Source organism: Periophthalmus magnuspinnatus, chromosome 3, assembly GCF_009829125.3.
Source record: "Periophthalmus magnuspinnatus isolate fPerMag1 chromosome 3, fPerMag1.2.pri, whole genome shotgun sequence".
In the NCBI taxonomy this organism is placed as follows: domain Eukaryota; kingdom Metazoa; phylum Chordata; class Actinopteri; order Gobiiformes; family Gobiidae; genus Periophthalmus; species Periophthalmus magnuspinnatus.
In genome coordinates this window covers 14698509-14713273 of record NC_047128.1, presented here as the reverse complement: position 1 = coordinate 14713273, position 14765 = coordinate 14698509, and the positions used below count along the sequence as shown (strand labels likewise).

Below are 14765 nucleotides of genomic sequence, written 5' to 3'. Positions count from 1 at the left end.
CGGGTTCATGTTTTTAAAATGTTTCTAAAAATTTTGATCAAATATCTGTAAATAAATATAAAATCAAAAATAACATGTAGATTCATTTTGGACTAAACTGGAACTAAACCAGGACTAAAGAAGGTTAGACCAGGACTAAACACAGACAGGAGCAGCACTAAACCAAGTCTACATAAACTGAGCTCAAAGTTTGGTCTAACCAGGACAACACACCCTAATCCTGGTTGGACCATATTGATGGTGATGATAAATGATTCTAGTTTAGTCCTGGTTTTACTTTAGGCCTAGTTTAGACCTACAGTAGTCAGCCGGTTCAGTCCTGGTTTAGTTTTGCTTAACTCTTGTGTGCTCCTCCCAGTAGAGTTATGTTCCTCAGGGGTCAGTTTGACTCCAATTTATTTTTCTTCTTTTTCTTATTTTGGGCTCTGTTTCAGCCTGACCTCAGACTGCCGTACCGTGTGGTGTCGTTTAGCGCTCCTGGGCAGGACAAGATACTGATCCACAATATTTACAGGTGTAGGAGATTTTCACCAAATCTGTTCCCTTCACAGGACCAAGAGGAGCTCCATGCGGTAGTACAGCTCCAAAGCTCCACTTGCTCGCCCTCGTGAATGCGGAAAATAACCTCCACCCTCCGCTCTCTGCAGTGTCTGTAGTGAGGGCTCCAGCCCCGCTGGGACAGTGGGGAGTGGTCACCTCTCTGTCTCTAACAGCTCGGCCTCAAAAAAGGGGGATCCTGACCCGCAGACAGCCCATCCACAGTCACACTCCCGGAGCCCTTCACCTATTTGCAGCTTTTCCTCTGCGCAGTGCCTGGTGCTTAGTGCGCTAACCCCGGGAACAAGAACACATATATACATTATAATACTGATTCATGTTTTTAAATCTGATCCTTCATAATTGCTTTCTGTTGAGGTCTTGTTTTGATGACGTGTTTTTGTTGAAGAAAAAAGGCGGAGCGGATCCTGGTGGAAGAGAGAGCGGGGGGAGCAGTGCGCAGAGACGCAGCACCGGGCGCAGACACTGCGCGCTCCGCCACAGGTTTGGGGCTAACATTTACATTTTCATCTCTTGCTTTTAGTTACTGCGCCCTCGATTCCTGTATTCCATCCTTGTTCACATTGACTCTTAAAGACAAACAGGTGACGATAAGGTTTTCAGTGAAACTTTTTAGCGGCGCCTGCCACACAGTGGTTCAGACCTGGTTTAGACTTAGTTTGGACCTGGTTTAGACCTGGTTTAGACTTAGTTTGGACCTGGTTTACACCTGGTTTAGACCTGGTTTAGACTTGGTTTAGACTTGATTTAGACCTGGTTTAGACCTGGTTTAGACTTGATTTAGACCTGGTTTAGACCTGGTTTAGACTTGATTTAGACCTGGTTTAGACTTGGTTGTGGGCCTAGTTCTGGGCCTTGTTTTAATGAGTTTAGTGCCGATTTTGTTTCTTCTTTGGTAGGCTGGCTCGGGTTAAACAGCTAATTGAATTAAAAACATAGATTTGACTTAGATTCTCTGGGTTTAGTTTTGGTTTAATCCGGTTTCAGACGTGTGTATTTAGCGGCAAAACGAAAGTGAAAGTAAAGGATTTAAAACTGCGATTCAATAAAGTGAAGGAAACTACAGATTTCCTCTAAGGTAAAATACAGCCTTTAGTAACGTTAGACTGTGTGAGCTTTATCCTGGACTAAAATGCCGCAGCTTTGGTTATTCTTATTCTTTTTATTTGTTTCTCTAAAGGCCTTTCCAAATGTATTAACTACAGTGTTTCTCAGAGAATTCCACTGAGCCTCATGAGAATTAATTTACTCTGAATAGAGACAAAATCTTGTGTTTACATTTGGCTTGGACAAAAGTGACATTACTGTGAGAATGAATAATAAAAAAGCAGATCTAATGACAGAAGTGTCATTTGACTGTGCTGTTGTAAAAGGCTTCACTTGTCAGGATTAATCGGTGAATTGCTCGTTCAGGTGATGGTGTGAGCTTTGTGTGAGTAAATATGCTCACTTACTGTCCTCTGTTTTCCTGTGGTCTTCCTCAGGTCCATGATGAGTGACTCTGTGAGGGAGCTGCCTCCAGGGGGCAGCACTGATCCAAGGTGAGTGCACTGTTGAAATGAACCTTTCATTATCCACTGAACCAGCAGCAGATTAAACCTTGTGTGTTTCTCCCAGTAGAGTTAAGATGAAGTTCTGGGGTCAATTTGAGCCCATTTTGTTTCTATTATACTTTATCTATAAAATAACTTCTTTTTTATAATTTTGAGCACTATTTTTAACCTGTCATCAGACTAATGTACTAATAACACATTTATTTTAATGTTTTAAAATTTAGGTCAGTAAGCCAGATTGTTTTAAATAAAAAATGCATTTGTCCTGTAACTCTTAATTTCCATCACTGTACTTGACATATTATTTGGTCAATTGTGAGATTTGTCAAAATCTAGAGAAAAATTAAAAAATCAAATTGGGGTCAAATTGACCCCTACATCCTTATCATGTATCATATTTTTCAACTTTTCATTATTGATAATTGTCATAAAAATTAACAACTGACCAAATTTTCAGCCCATTTGATGAAGAAATGACAGAATTCTGCTGTGACAAAGTTGTTTTTGGGTCATAAAAACAACTTGGGTCCCAGGACAACCCAAGAGTTAAAGAGGGAGTATTTTATATCAATGGAGTATTAAGTGACAACATGTTCAGGAGCATGGGTGATGTAGGTGTGTGGGCGGAGCATTGCAAAGAATCTTATAGGTAACTGTGAGGATGGTTTGAATAGGGCCTGGGAGAGATCACTAGATTACTCAAACATGCATGGATGACATTTAAAACCTCTTCAGGCGTGTTTTTGATAAAGGAACAATGTTATAACATGGTAGAAAGCTCAGAAAATCAATTTTGCATAATATGTGGGTGTGACTCATGTTTTTCAGCTCCAGACACAAAGTTCTGTCCTTAAAGAGTAACCGCTCCATGGGTCTTCCTCCAGAGTTTAAAGAACCAGGACCAGAGACTGGGTAAGACCATAGCACCTTCTCATCAGAGTTCAGAGCTTTAGTCCCTCTCACAGTCGGGGCGGAGTAAGCCTGTCACATTAACACATTTCAAAGCATGACATATTGCTACTTAAAAATACTGCGATAATCGATGATGTTGAAAGTGAAAGCAAAGTATCTAAAAATGCAATTCAAATAAACAAAGGAAACTTGGCAGATCTCCTGTGAGGTAAAATACAGCCTTTAGTAACGTTAGACTGTGTGAGCTTTATCCTGGACTAGGACCCAGAAGAGGAGCCTACGACCTCTAAGAAAAAGAAAGCTAAATTTAACAGACAACACCAGGAGTCCTACTTAAAATATGGGTTTGTCGCCACAGGTGACTCTCACGCACAGAGTCCACTCTGCCTAATATGCAGGAAAAGCAAATGAGGCAATGAAACCTTCAAAACTGCTTAGGAACATGGAGACTAAGCACCTGGGATTAAAAGATAAGATTTAGAGTTTTTTGAAAGAAACAAACATGAGCAAGAAGGAAAGAAGAAACAAGTGCAGGGCTCCCACTGATTCAGCGTATAGTGAGTTGTAGTGTTTATGCACTTAACTTATTTTTGTCATATTTATCTGCCACATGTAGAAGGCCGGTCTGTGAAGATAAAACCTACATTATTCCAGTCCGTGGTGCAAAAAAGGTTGGGGACCACTGCCGTAATGGACAGACCCCCCTCCACTAAACACTCAAAACAAGTGAGGGCAGTAAAGAATATTCTAGATAAGTTTGAGTTAGTGGATGTTTGGAGGCATTTTAATCCTACATTGAAGATTTACGTTTCATTCACTGCCTCATTTGTCAATGACATGCATTGACTACATATTGTTGGTTTAAGAGTCAGATATAGGTATTAATGCACTTTCTGATCACACTCCTGTTTGTCTCCTGATGCAACCACCAAGGCAGCTAAAATGTACAATCTTATGAAGGATGAGCAGTTTACTTCTTTTAGATGATGTCTATTAAGCTTATGGAAGAGCAGACTGAACTCTAAGTGTTAATGGTGATGATGACGCTGACTCAAGTGTTGTATGGGGTGCCTACAAATATGCAGGATATAATAATATCATACTCAAGTCGTAAGAAGAAGGAACGATTAATAGAACAAACTAAACTTGAAAGTAAAATTAAAAGAATTGAGTAGGAATACTTTGCAACTAAGTCAAATGACATCTTAGAACTTAAGACACTTAGCAATGCTAAGTGATATGATCACAAAGAAAGTTGAGAGAGAGATTTTATATTTTATTTTATTTTTATTTATTTTACTTAATTTGGCAACAAACAATACTTGATGACCATGGTGTTCGGCATATAGAAAATAAACACATCAATGACTGAACAAAAGTGGCTTCCTGAACAACTTGAATAAAGCTCAACTATGAGCAGATCAAGCCAAAGCACCAGAAGGTTCACTTATCATTACCAGAAATTGAAAAGGTGATTGCATCACTTAATCTGGGTAAATTTGGAGCTGATGGATATCTTGTCGAGTTTTAAAAGGGAAAAATGCAAAACAAGTGCAGAGTTTTAAATAAATCTTTTGAATACCGCTATTTGAAATGACCAGAGACCAGAGAATGTATCTTGCTACTATAACTGTTACCTACATAAAACCTATACCTAAAAAAGACAAAGACCCAGAATTATGCTCCTCACACCGGCCAGTAATATCAATATTTCAATTATCCATGTTAAAGAAAAGCGAGCTGGAAAACAGTCCCAAAAGTTATACCGGTATGTCCAGTGTCAATGCTTTTTATTTTGCTATATCCAAAAACATCCATGACTTGAATAGGGAGATATCTGATTTTATTTGGGCAGGAGTCAAACCTACAATTAAAATGGAAATATTACTACTTCCAAAAGAATTAAGACGTTGGGTTGTGCCTAAGATTGAAAACTATGTGCTTTCTAAACATGTGAGAATCATCTCAGTGTGGGGCTGTGGAAATATGAGATGCCACGGTTTGAGATGGAGAGAACACTTTGTAAATTCTTCTTTTGTGTAAATGTGTTAGATAAAAAGGACAAAGAATTACCACTTATCATTAAGAACAACTATTGGATTAACAACACTCTTAAAACATGGAGCCTTTTAAAGAAAATATATGGGAATAATCTGAAATAATCTACTCTGACCACATTGGTGGACAACCCAGATTTGGCAGCAGAGGGCGCTGGTCCTAATCTCAGATCATGGCAGGAAGCTCAGGAGGATACATGACCTACGGGATAAAGGAAAGTTTAAGAAATAAAGCCAAATATAATATTTCTGCTTTTTAAAATAAATACCTTCAGTTTAGGCCTTTTGTAAAATCAAAATGGAAATCTTTGGAGTTTACAGGACACTAATCTTCTTGAACAAACTATTCTTGATTGTCATAAATGTGGGCATTTTATCTCAAAATGGTATTCTGAGCTTCAAATGAAGAAGGACAGACTTAAATGTTTACGATTATCATGGAATGTTCTTCTTAAAACAACAATTGACAATGAAGCCTGGGAGGAAATTCTGATATTTCCATCTAAAATATGAGTATGTAATCGACATAATGCAATATAATATCTTACACAATGTTTACATCTCTCCCTACATGTACAGCAAGTTCACTCAATGAATTTTCCCAGATTGTCTCACATGTAAATTAGCCCCAGGAAGCAGATTTCATTGTTTATGGGAGTGTAAGATTATACAGTCATTCTGAGACGTAGTGTGCAGAGAGGTTGGGTCTGTAGTGGGGCGCACCCTGTCTCCCAGTCCACCATTTTGTCTTCTGGGGTCTATACCTGTACATCTGAAAGCTATACTAGCAATAATAATAATAATAATAATAATAATAATAATAATAATAATAATAATAATAATAATAATAATAATAATAATAATAATAATAATAATAATTATTATTATTATTATTATTATTATTATTATAAATACAAATGAATTGGGTGTGATCGGTGAAGACCAGTTGTTGAGCTCAGCTGTGACCTGACCCTGAGGAGGCAGCTTGCTGAGCAGGTGCACCACCTGCCCCTTCAGAGCACCCCTCTGACCTGGTCGGGGTCTGCTCTCTGCTGGGGGGTGTATTTCAGCCTGGCTTCTGGCCTTACCCATCTATTCAACTTGGTCGAATTATTATTTTGATGTTTAATTATATATATTTTTGGAATTTCATTTGGTTTTTAAGAGAGCTCATTAAAATTTTGAGAATTCCTGGAGGAATTGTGTTTCTTCTTTCCAATTACAATTTTTAGTACCAGCTTGACTTTTCTTAAGACATGCATGTCATTACTCACTGCAGTGATGTGGCAACAACACAAAACAAATAAAGAAAAATCTGTTAACTGCATCCAGTCATTTTCTTGTTGATTTTTTACAAAAGGCTCAAATATTAAACACATATTTTCTGATGACGCACAATTTACAACATACAGTTTGATTGATCAGGGGACACACAAACATACAGTTGACTTCTGATGTCACACTCTGTACTTAAGCACAGTTTTCTGATGTGAATCACTTTTCATTTCTGCTTTTTATTTGTTTTGTTGTTGTTTCATTTGTTAAGATAGATAAAACAAAAGGTTTTCTGGAGGATGGGACAGAGTCTTCACACGTGTTAATGTCCTCTCTGCCTCTGACAGACTGACACTGATCAAATGCATTTACACAAAGAGATGATAAGAGTATTTTCTTCACAGCATAATGCACAGACATTTACATTAAAGTGTTACATACATGTGAATTAAAATATAACCATAACATAAATGACAATTAATTATATTATATTATATTATATTATATTATATTATATTATATTATATTATATTATATTATATTATATTATATTATATTATATTATATTATATTATATTATATTATATTATATTATATTATATTATATTATATATTATATTATATTATATTATATTATATTATATATTGTCTCCCTTCTCTGCTCCTGTCACTCCTTGTCTCCTTCCTGTCTTTTTCTCATTACAATGTAGACCTGTTGACTCTGATCTTTCATGTAGAGACCAAACCATAAATAGGAAATTAGCTTGGGCCCAATTCTGGCTCCGTTGGCTCTGGCTCCAATTCACTAGGCTCGTCATTGTAACTTTAAATTGTGTGTATTAACCCGCTCTACATGATCCTGGGGTTTATATTTCTGTATTTTGTCTCTAAATGTTCCATAACTGCTAGCCTCCATTGGCTTTATTTGGCTAGAGCTGAATGTTATAGATGACGTCACCCTCACTCAGTCCACTTCTTTATACAGTCTGTGAGTACAGAGTATCATTGTTTTGTTTGTCCCACAGAGAGGAGAGCGCAGAGGGCCCCAGAGGAGACTGTGAGCTGGACTCTATTTTCCAGGTCTGTACCAGAACCTCCTCCTCCTCTGTCTGCTTTGTCTGGAAGGACAAGATCTGCTCCTCTGTGAACTGTGTGTGTGTGTGAGTGTGTGTGAGTGCCGGGGTGTGTTGGGGTGTGTGTGCGTGTGTGTGCCGGTGGGGGTGTGTTTGTGTGTGTATTGGTGTGTGTGTGTGCCTGTGGGGGTGTGTGCATGTGTGTGTGCCGGGGTGTGTTTGTGTGTGTGTGGTAAGTCAGTCTCCACAAGAAGCATGGAAACCCAACCTGTGTGTATGTTTCAGCGTCTGGAGGAGCAGGTCCTGGCATTTGTCCGGCTGCAGCTGCAGAGGCTCCACAGGCTCCTGGCCTCAGATTACCCAGAATGCTCTGAGAGTGAGGGGGAGGATCCGAGCAGAGAGGCAGTCTTTACCATCACCTTGGACTTCCTGAAGAGGATGGACCAGAACGATCTGGTCCAGCGTCTGTGGACCAGTAAGAACTATGTGATGGTGTGAGGGTCCAGAGGTCTAAAGGGCAGTGTGTGGTGGCTCCTCACACTGTAGCTCTTTCAAAGTGGAGCTGACATAAATCAAAGATTTCTGTGGTGTTTATGTGCATCATCTCTCAGAGGGTGAAGTTCTGTCCTGAAAGCAGCATGTGCACTGGGCCAAACCAGCAGTGATCCCTTTAGAGATCAGGTTTAGTCATGGCAGAGCAGCCGACAGTCAGGTGAAGAGTGGGGCTGAGCAGCATTCTTAATTAAGTATAAAGCCACTATTGTAAATGTATTTATTATGTAAATTATACTTGCATGGCTGCATTAAATAAATGTTGTTTGATTGACCCCAGTTAGTATTGGCTGAAAAGGATTTGGGTTTAACATATCCTGACTTCACAGAAACTAAATCCAGTATATCTGAGTTTTACTTCTTATGCAGACTCTTCTCTTTTTACAGGTCAGAATTCTAAGATTAGGAGAGAAGTGAAGAGTCGCCTGGTACAGAAGTTCAGCCGTGTGTGTGAGGGCATCGCCAAAGAAGGAAACTCATCTGAACTGAATCAAATCTTCACAGAGCTGTACATCACAGAAGGAGAGTCCACAGAGGAACATGAGGTCAGACACATTGAGGCAACAGCCAGAAAACCAGATGCTGCAGAGACCGTCATCAAGTGTGAAGACATGTTTAAACTCCCCACACGCAGACCAATCAGAGGAGAACTGACCAGACAGGAACTAATGACAACAGAGACACAGCGACCAAGAATTGTACTGACGAAGGGCGTGGCTGGCGTGGGGAAAACAGTGCTGACTCAGAAGTTCAGTCTGGACTGGGCTGAAGGCAGGGCCAACCAGGATCTCCAGCTGCTCTTCCCGTTCACTTTCAGAGAGCTCAATGTGCTCAAAGACACCCAGTTCAGCCTGGTGGGACTGCTGCACCACTTCTTCAGTCCATCCAAAGGTCTCTGCAGCTTCCAACAGCTCCAAGTGCTTTTCATCTTCGATGGTCTGGACGAGTGCAGACTTCCTCTGGACTTCAGCCGAGCTCGTGTCGTGACTGACCCCACAGAGTCTACCTCAGTGCATGTCCTGCTGGTAAACCTCATCAAGGGGAGTCTACTTCCCTCTGCTCGTCTCTGGATAACCACGCGCCCTGCTGCAGCCAATCAGATCCCTGCTGAATGTGTCTCCTTGGTGACAGAGGTACGAGGGTTCACTGACCCTCAGAAGGAGGAGTACTTCAGGAAGAGGTTAAGAGACGAGGCCACAGACGTCATCTCCCACATCAAGAGCATCCGCAGCCTCCACATCATGTGCCACATCCCGGTCTTCTGCTGGATCCTCGCCATAGTTCTACAGAAGCTTCTGGAACAAACAGAGAAAACAGAGCTGCCCCGGACTCTCACACAGATGTACATTCACTTCCTGGTGGTGCAGACCAAAATCAAGAACATCAAGTATCACCAGGGATCAGGGGCGGACCTTCATTGGACTCCAGAGACCAGGGAGATGGTGTGGTCTTTGGGAAAAGTGGCCTTTGAGCAGCTGCAGAAAGGAAACCTGATCTTCTACGAGTGTGACCTGAGCGAGTGTGGGCTGGATGCTGCAGAGGCCTCTGTGTACTCCGGAGTGTTCACACAGGTCTTTAGAGAGGAGCCAGGCCTGTACCAGGACAAGGTCTTTTGCTTCATCCATCTGAGTGTGCAGGAGTTTCTGGCTGCTCTTCACGTCCATCAGACCTTCTACAGCTCTGGGAGGAACCTGCTGGAGCCACTACACTCCTCTGAGAGTCCTAAGTCTGAGGCAGCCTTCTACCGCTCTGCTGTGGACCAGGCCTTACAGAGTCCAAACGGACACCTGGACCTGTTCCTGCGCTTCCTCCTGGGGCTGTCTCTGCCAACCAATCAGAGGCTGCTGCAGGGTCTACTGACTCAAACAGGAAGTGAACAGATCACTCAGGAGACAGTAAAGTACATCAAACAGAAGCTGAATGAAGAGGGTGTGTCTGCAGAGAGAAGCCTGAACCTGTTCCACTGTCTGAACGAGCTGAACGACCACAGTTTGGTGAAGGAGATCCAAAAGAACTTGGCAGAAGGACGTCTGAAGGCAGAAAAACTGTCTCCTGCTCAGTGGTCAGCTCTGTCCTTCGTCTTATTGTCCTCAAATTCAGACCTGGAGGAGTTTGACTTGAGGAAATTCTGTCCCTCAGAGAAGGCTCTGCTGAATCTGCTCCCGGTCATCAAGGCCTCCACCAAAGCCACGTGAGTCCAGACTGCATGGTGGCTAGCATTCACACCTCACAGCGAGAGGGCTGTTAGGACTGGAACATATCATTACAGATCTATGGTGATATATTTGGGGATGACATGAAATTTGTAAAATCAATATCAATATTGCAGCTCATTTTATTCCCAGTTGTGAGGGGAGGGAGACATATTGTGGCTAATGCTACAGCTAAAGCCTAGAGCAACACTGACTGTGTAGGCTCCACAGAGACTAAAACTCTAAAAAGCAGATGAAGACAATTTGTCCCCGTGGGGACATTGCAGTGAATTCACGTGTCTGTCTTCACTTTCACACTTAAGCGTTAAGTGTCAAACTAAGTCAAGAGTTAGACTCAAGTGGCTCAAAATCTGGAGATGTTGCCCCATTGTCCATTAAAATGCACTCGCCTTAAAATCGAGATTGACCAGTTTTGATCGCGACCTATCAATTTTTTTTATTCTCAGCACAACTTTACTCTGCACTGAGCTCTAATGTCCCTCTCTCTCCTTAGTCTGGCCGTCTGCAATCTGACGAAGCACAGCTGTGGTCCTCTGGCCTCAGTCCTCAGCTCCTCCAGTCTCACTCACCTGGATCTCAGTAACAACGACCTCCAGGACTCAGGAGTGGAGCTGCTGTGTGATGGGCTGAAGAGTGAGTCATGCAGACTGGAGACACTCAGGTTCAGTCACCTACACTTTGCTCTTCCAGTGGTTGAATAGGGTCGTTAAGGCTGAAACTGGAGACAATGGCTGTTGACAGTTTCAGTGTAGTTAGCCCCTCCCTTCAGATAGATATAAGGAAGTGTCCACCAGCAATCTGACCAGAACTGAAGAAGTGGCTTGGATGAGCAGCGAAACGTCTTCAGTCCTGCAAGGATTTGTCTAGTTGACAGATTTAAACTTCATCTTTTTCTACATGAGCATCCAGTGTTTGTTTGTAGTCTTTTGACATTTCTATTACATTCCGCTGAAGACGTTGCATTTTGGCTCTTTATCTGCTATTTTGGGGTGGAATAACTTTTTCTTTTCCCTAGATTGAACTTCTGTGGCCTGTCCCCTCAAAGCTGTGGTCCTCTGGCCTCAGTCCTCAGCTCCTCCAGTCTCACACACCTGGATCTCAGTAACAACGACCTCCAGGACTCAGGAGTGGAGCTGCTGTGTGATGGGCTGAAGAGTGAGCCATGCAGACTGGAGACTCTCAGGTCAGATGCTCCCACGATGTACTCTGCCCCCTTGTGTCCACCTGAGTGTAATGCTGTGTCTTTAGGCTGTCTGAATGTCTGGTCTCAGAGAGGGGCGGGGCTTTTCTAGCCTCAGCTCTGAGCTCCACCCTCTCCCATCTGAGAGAGTTAGACCTGAGCTACAACCATCCAGGACCCTCAGCACGGCTCCTGACCGCTTTATGTGGCCACTGTCCCCTGCTGTCTGTCAGGTGAGATCGCCCCCTGCTGTCTGTCAGGTGTGGGTACTGGTTCAGTAGGTCCTGGTCCATGGTTTGTCCTGGTCTGGTCTCTGGTCGATCTAAACTGGACTTGTGTGTTCCAGGTTGGATCCTTCTGGAGAGCGCTGGATGGTCCCAGGTCCCAGAAAATGTGAGTATTATTTTAATTGGTGCAACTTCATTTGTAGGACCGAAACATGTCTGAATAGATCTATATTTATTTCTTCCAAAGAACTTTTGGAACACATTAGACAAGCTGCGGCCTCCTCAAAACTCAGACATTTTATCACTAGAAGAATATTTGAACATGATTTTTTTAACAATTGAAAACACCAATAAAGTTTTTGAACTGATCTAAACAAAGAGGATTTTGAAGCCTGACATGAGCTAAGATGAGCATCTAACAACAAAAATTATACAATGGTCTAATTATCATTTATTTACCTTTTGGAAGAAACACAGATGCCATTAAAACTATAGGAAAATGTATGAAACCAATCATTACAAACAATCATAACACACTCTATTACCTTTTTTCCTCTTGATATAAAGACATTATAATACATTACAATAATATGAAGGTTTTCTTCAGTCACTCAGGACATACTCTTTATAACTTTAGATTGATGTGTTTCAGATTACTGTGAGCTCACCCTGGATCCAAACACAGCACGCTGTGAGCTCAAAGTGTCTGAGGACAAACGGACTGTGACACGGGACACACCATCACAAGCTCCAGATCATGAGGACAGATTCAGAGACTATCGTCAGGTCCTGGGCTCCTCCGGCCTCAGGGGGCGCTGTTACTGGGAGGTGGAGTGCAGAGGGGATGTTGATGTAGCAGTGAGTTACAGAGGAATCAATAGAAGAGGACGTGGTGAGGACTGTGAGTTTGGACACAATGATCAGTCCTGGGCTTTGAGGATCAAGAATGGACAATATGAATTTTTACACAATGAGAGAAAAATGCCTGACTCTCTGCTCTTCAATATAATTTATGCATATAAGAAACATTTCATCCCAGACTCTATGATCCCCAGAGTGGGTGTGTTCCTGGACTCTGAGGCTGGAGCTCTGTCCTTCTTTAAGGTCCTCTCTGATGGAGAACTGTCCCACCTCCACACCTTCAGCGCCTCCTTCACTGAGCCTCTGTTTTTGGGGATTGGACTGAGGTGGTTCGGCAGTTCTGCTTCTCTATTATAGATGGGGAGGTTATAGCGCCCTCTGGAGGACTTCCCCGCTTTGTGAGCTGAGCATGTATTCATGTGGTCCTCAGTCCTTGTCTCATCTGTTGTTTTAACTTAAATAATCATTTTATTATTATCATTATTATTAGTCATATTGTCTGCTTGTTTAATCTGTGGCGCTCTTCTGTAAATGTTTTGATTCTTGAAATGATGTTGAATGAAGAATGTTTAATGATGAAATGTTCCCAGTAACTATGAACTGAGACCCTGTTTTGACTGTGTTTTCAGGTCAGTTTTTTTGGTGGGACTGTGGTCTGATGGCTGCTGTAGGACTAACCAGTTTAGTTTTTGCCCTGTGGTCTGTGGATTATGGACTTGCGTGATTATGAACTGTAATATGAATTTGAGTTATTTTGAACTGAACTCAAATCTTAAAAAAGGGAATGAACTCAACTCTCTAAAATATTTGACATGGGACTGCCTTTCTTTTTGTTGTTTTTAAAAAGGTTTTATTTTTATTCAATTTTATTTAATTAAACATTACCCCAACTACCATATATTAGAACTTTTGCCAAATACATTTCAATTTACTTCAGTCAAATCTGTGTTCTGTCATCCATGTGCTCCTTGAGCAGCCCAGTTCTTCTGAGTACAATCTTGTTATAAAAAACAGCACAACCAACAAAAAATATAATGGTGGTTACAAACACCTAAAAACAGCAACAATGATACTTTTAAGTACGCGGTAAGGTCACAGGATGTTTCACAGTACCCAGTGTCCTACAGGTTTGTCCTGATACTACAGGGGCTGTAGTTAAAGGTGCATTTTGTAACTTTCCCTTTAAGGGTCAGCCTTGTTTCCATGGAGAGGTTATTGTTTAGAATGGCCCATAACTGAACACATGTATTCAATCCACACGAGGATCTGACACGTCCAGTGCATCAACTAAAAACCTGCACAAAACTATATGAGAATGAAACAGCATCTTCTTGCCCCGCTCATTGTCTTCATGAGGGCAAGAGACAGGATAACCACTCTGCCACAGGAACACAGGGAGGACATGGCCACTGGCGATGTCCAAATCTCAGATGGCGGTCAGGAGACACTGTAAATCTATGTGAAAAGCAGCAATTAAAGCAATTTAAAGGTGCACTATGTAACATTTCTCCTCCACTTAGTTGTCAGTGTTCAGTCCTGGTCCAGACCTGGTTCTTCCGCATCGACCTAGAGGAGTCCGTTTGTCCAAAGCTCACACTTCACACAATGTAAATAACATGTTTTAAGTTTTCTATCCATGGGTTTCACAATGATAAAAAGATTGGACCGTTACCATACAACTTAACATTTCAAAACAAAATGTATCTTTTGAATTGTCAATGGTCAACTGTCCTCAAAATGGCTCCATAGAACAGGAATCTGAAAGCCATGAATATTTATTAAGTTTAAGGTCTTTACATGTGGTCTGTACACTGTATTTATGTTTGCCCAAGTCTGTTTATTTTCATGAATGTTGAAGATGCCACCGGAAGCAAGAGACTGTGGAGCTGGACAAACATCAATAATAAAAAAAAAACAAAAAAACAAAAACTGCTCTGCATTTGACCCATCCTTCAGTGTCTTGGGTTAAAGGACCCATATTTTGCAAAATTGACTGAGGTTTTATTCATGCTATAATGTGTGAATGAAATAAAGCACAAGTCCAGATATGTTTTTGATGAGGAGAACATGCAAACTCCACACAGAAAAACCCTGCACAATCTGAGAACTGAACCTGGGACCTTCTTGCTGTGAGGAGAAACAGCGTGTAGTCTTTAAGTCATATTAAATGTAGTTGTCTTTAGTTCAACTGCAGGTAAAAATATACAAAAATCACAAATGAGAAATCCCAGAGCCAGGTGCAGAATCATCCTCTTTTATTCAGGGTTTTGCAGGTTTGGTTATTGCACTGAACTGGCCTCACAG

At 41.4% G+C, this 14765-nt stretch overlaps 1 protein-coding gene across 1 annotated transcript; it reads left to right on the top strand.

Annotated features, from left to right (window-relative positions):
• Nucleotides 1-948: 948 nt before the first annotated feature.
• Nucleotides 949-14291, top strand: LOC117385803 (NLR family CARD domain-containing protein 3-like). Its single transcript, XM_033983135.2, has 11 exons — nt 949-1041; nt 2043-2099; nt 2940-3023; nt 7381-7435; nt 7714-7903; nt 8368-10171; nt 10687-10854; nt 11209-11376; nt 11442-11606; nt 11720-11766; nt 12253-14291. Exons 2-11 carry the CDS (start codon nt 2047-2049, stop codon nt 12816-12818), a joined length of 3300 nt encoding a protein of 1099 aa, XP_033839026.1. The 5' UTR covers nt 949-1041; nt 2043-2046; the 3' UTR covers nt 12819-14291.
• The last annotated feature ends 474 nt before the right edge of the window (nt 14292-14765 follow it).

What these genes read in the sequence shown, in the direction of transcription:
- LOC117385803 (XM_033983135.2), top strand. Translation starts at nt 2,047, where the DNA reads ATGATGAGTGACTCTGTGAGGGAGCTGCCTCCAGGGGGCAGCACTGAT. An exon ending in AGCTGGACTCTATTTTCCAG is followed by an intron (nt 7,436 to 7,713) that starts GTCTGTACCAGA and finishes TGTATGTTTCAG; the next exon opens with CGTCTGGAGGAGCAGGTCCT. An exon ending in AAGGCCTCCACCAAAGCCAC is followed by an intron (nt 10,172 to 10,686) that starts GTGAGTCCAGAC and finishes CTCTCTCCTTAG; the next exon opens with TCTGGCCGTCTGCAATCTGA.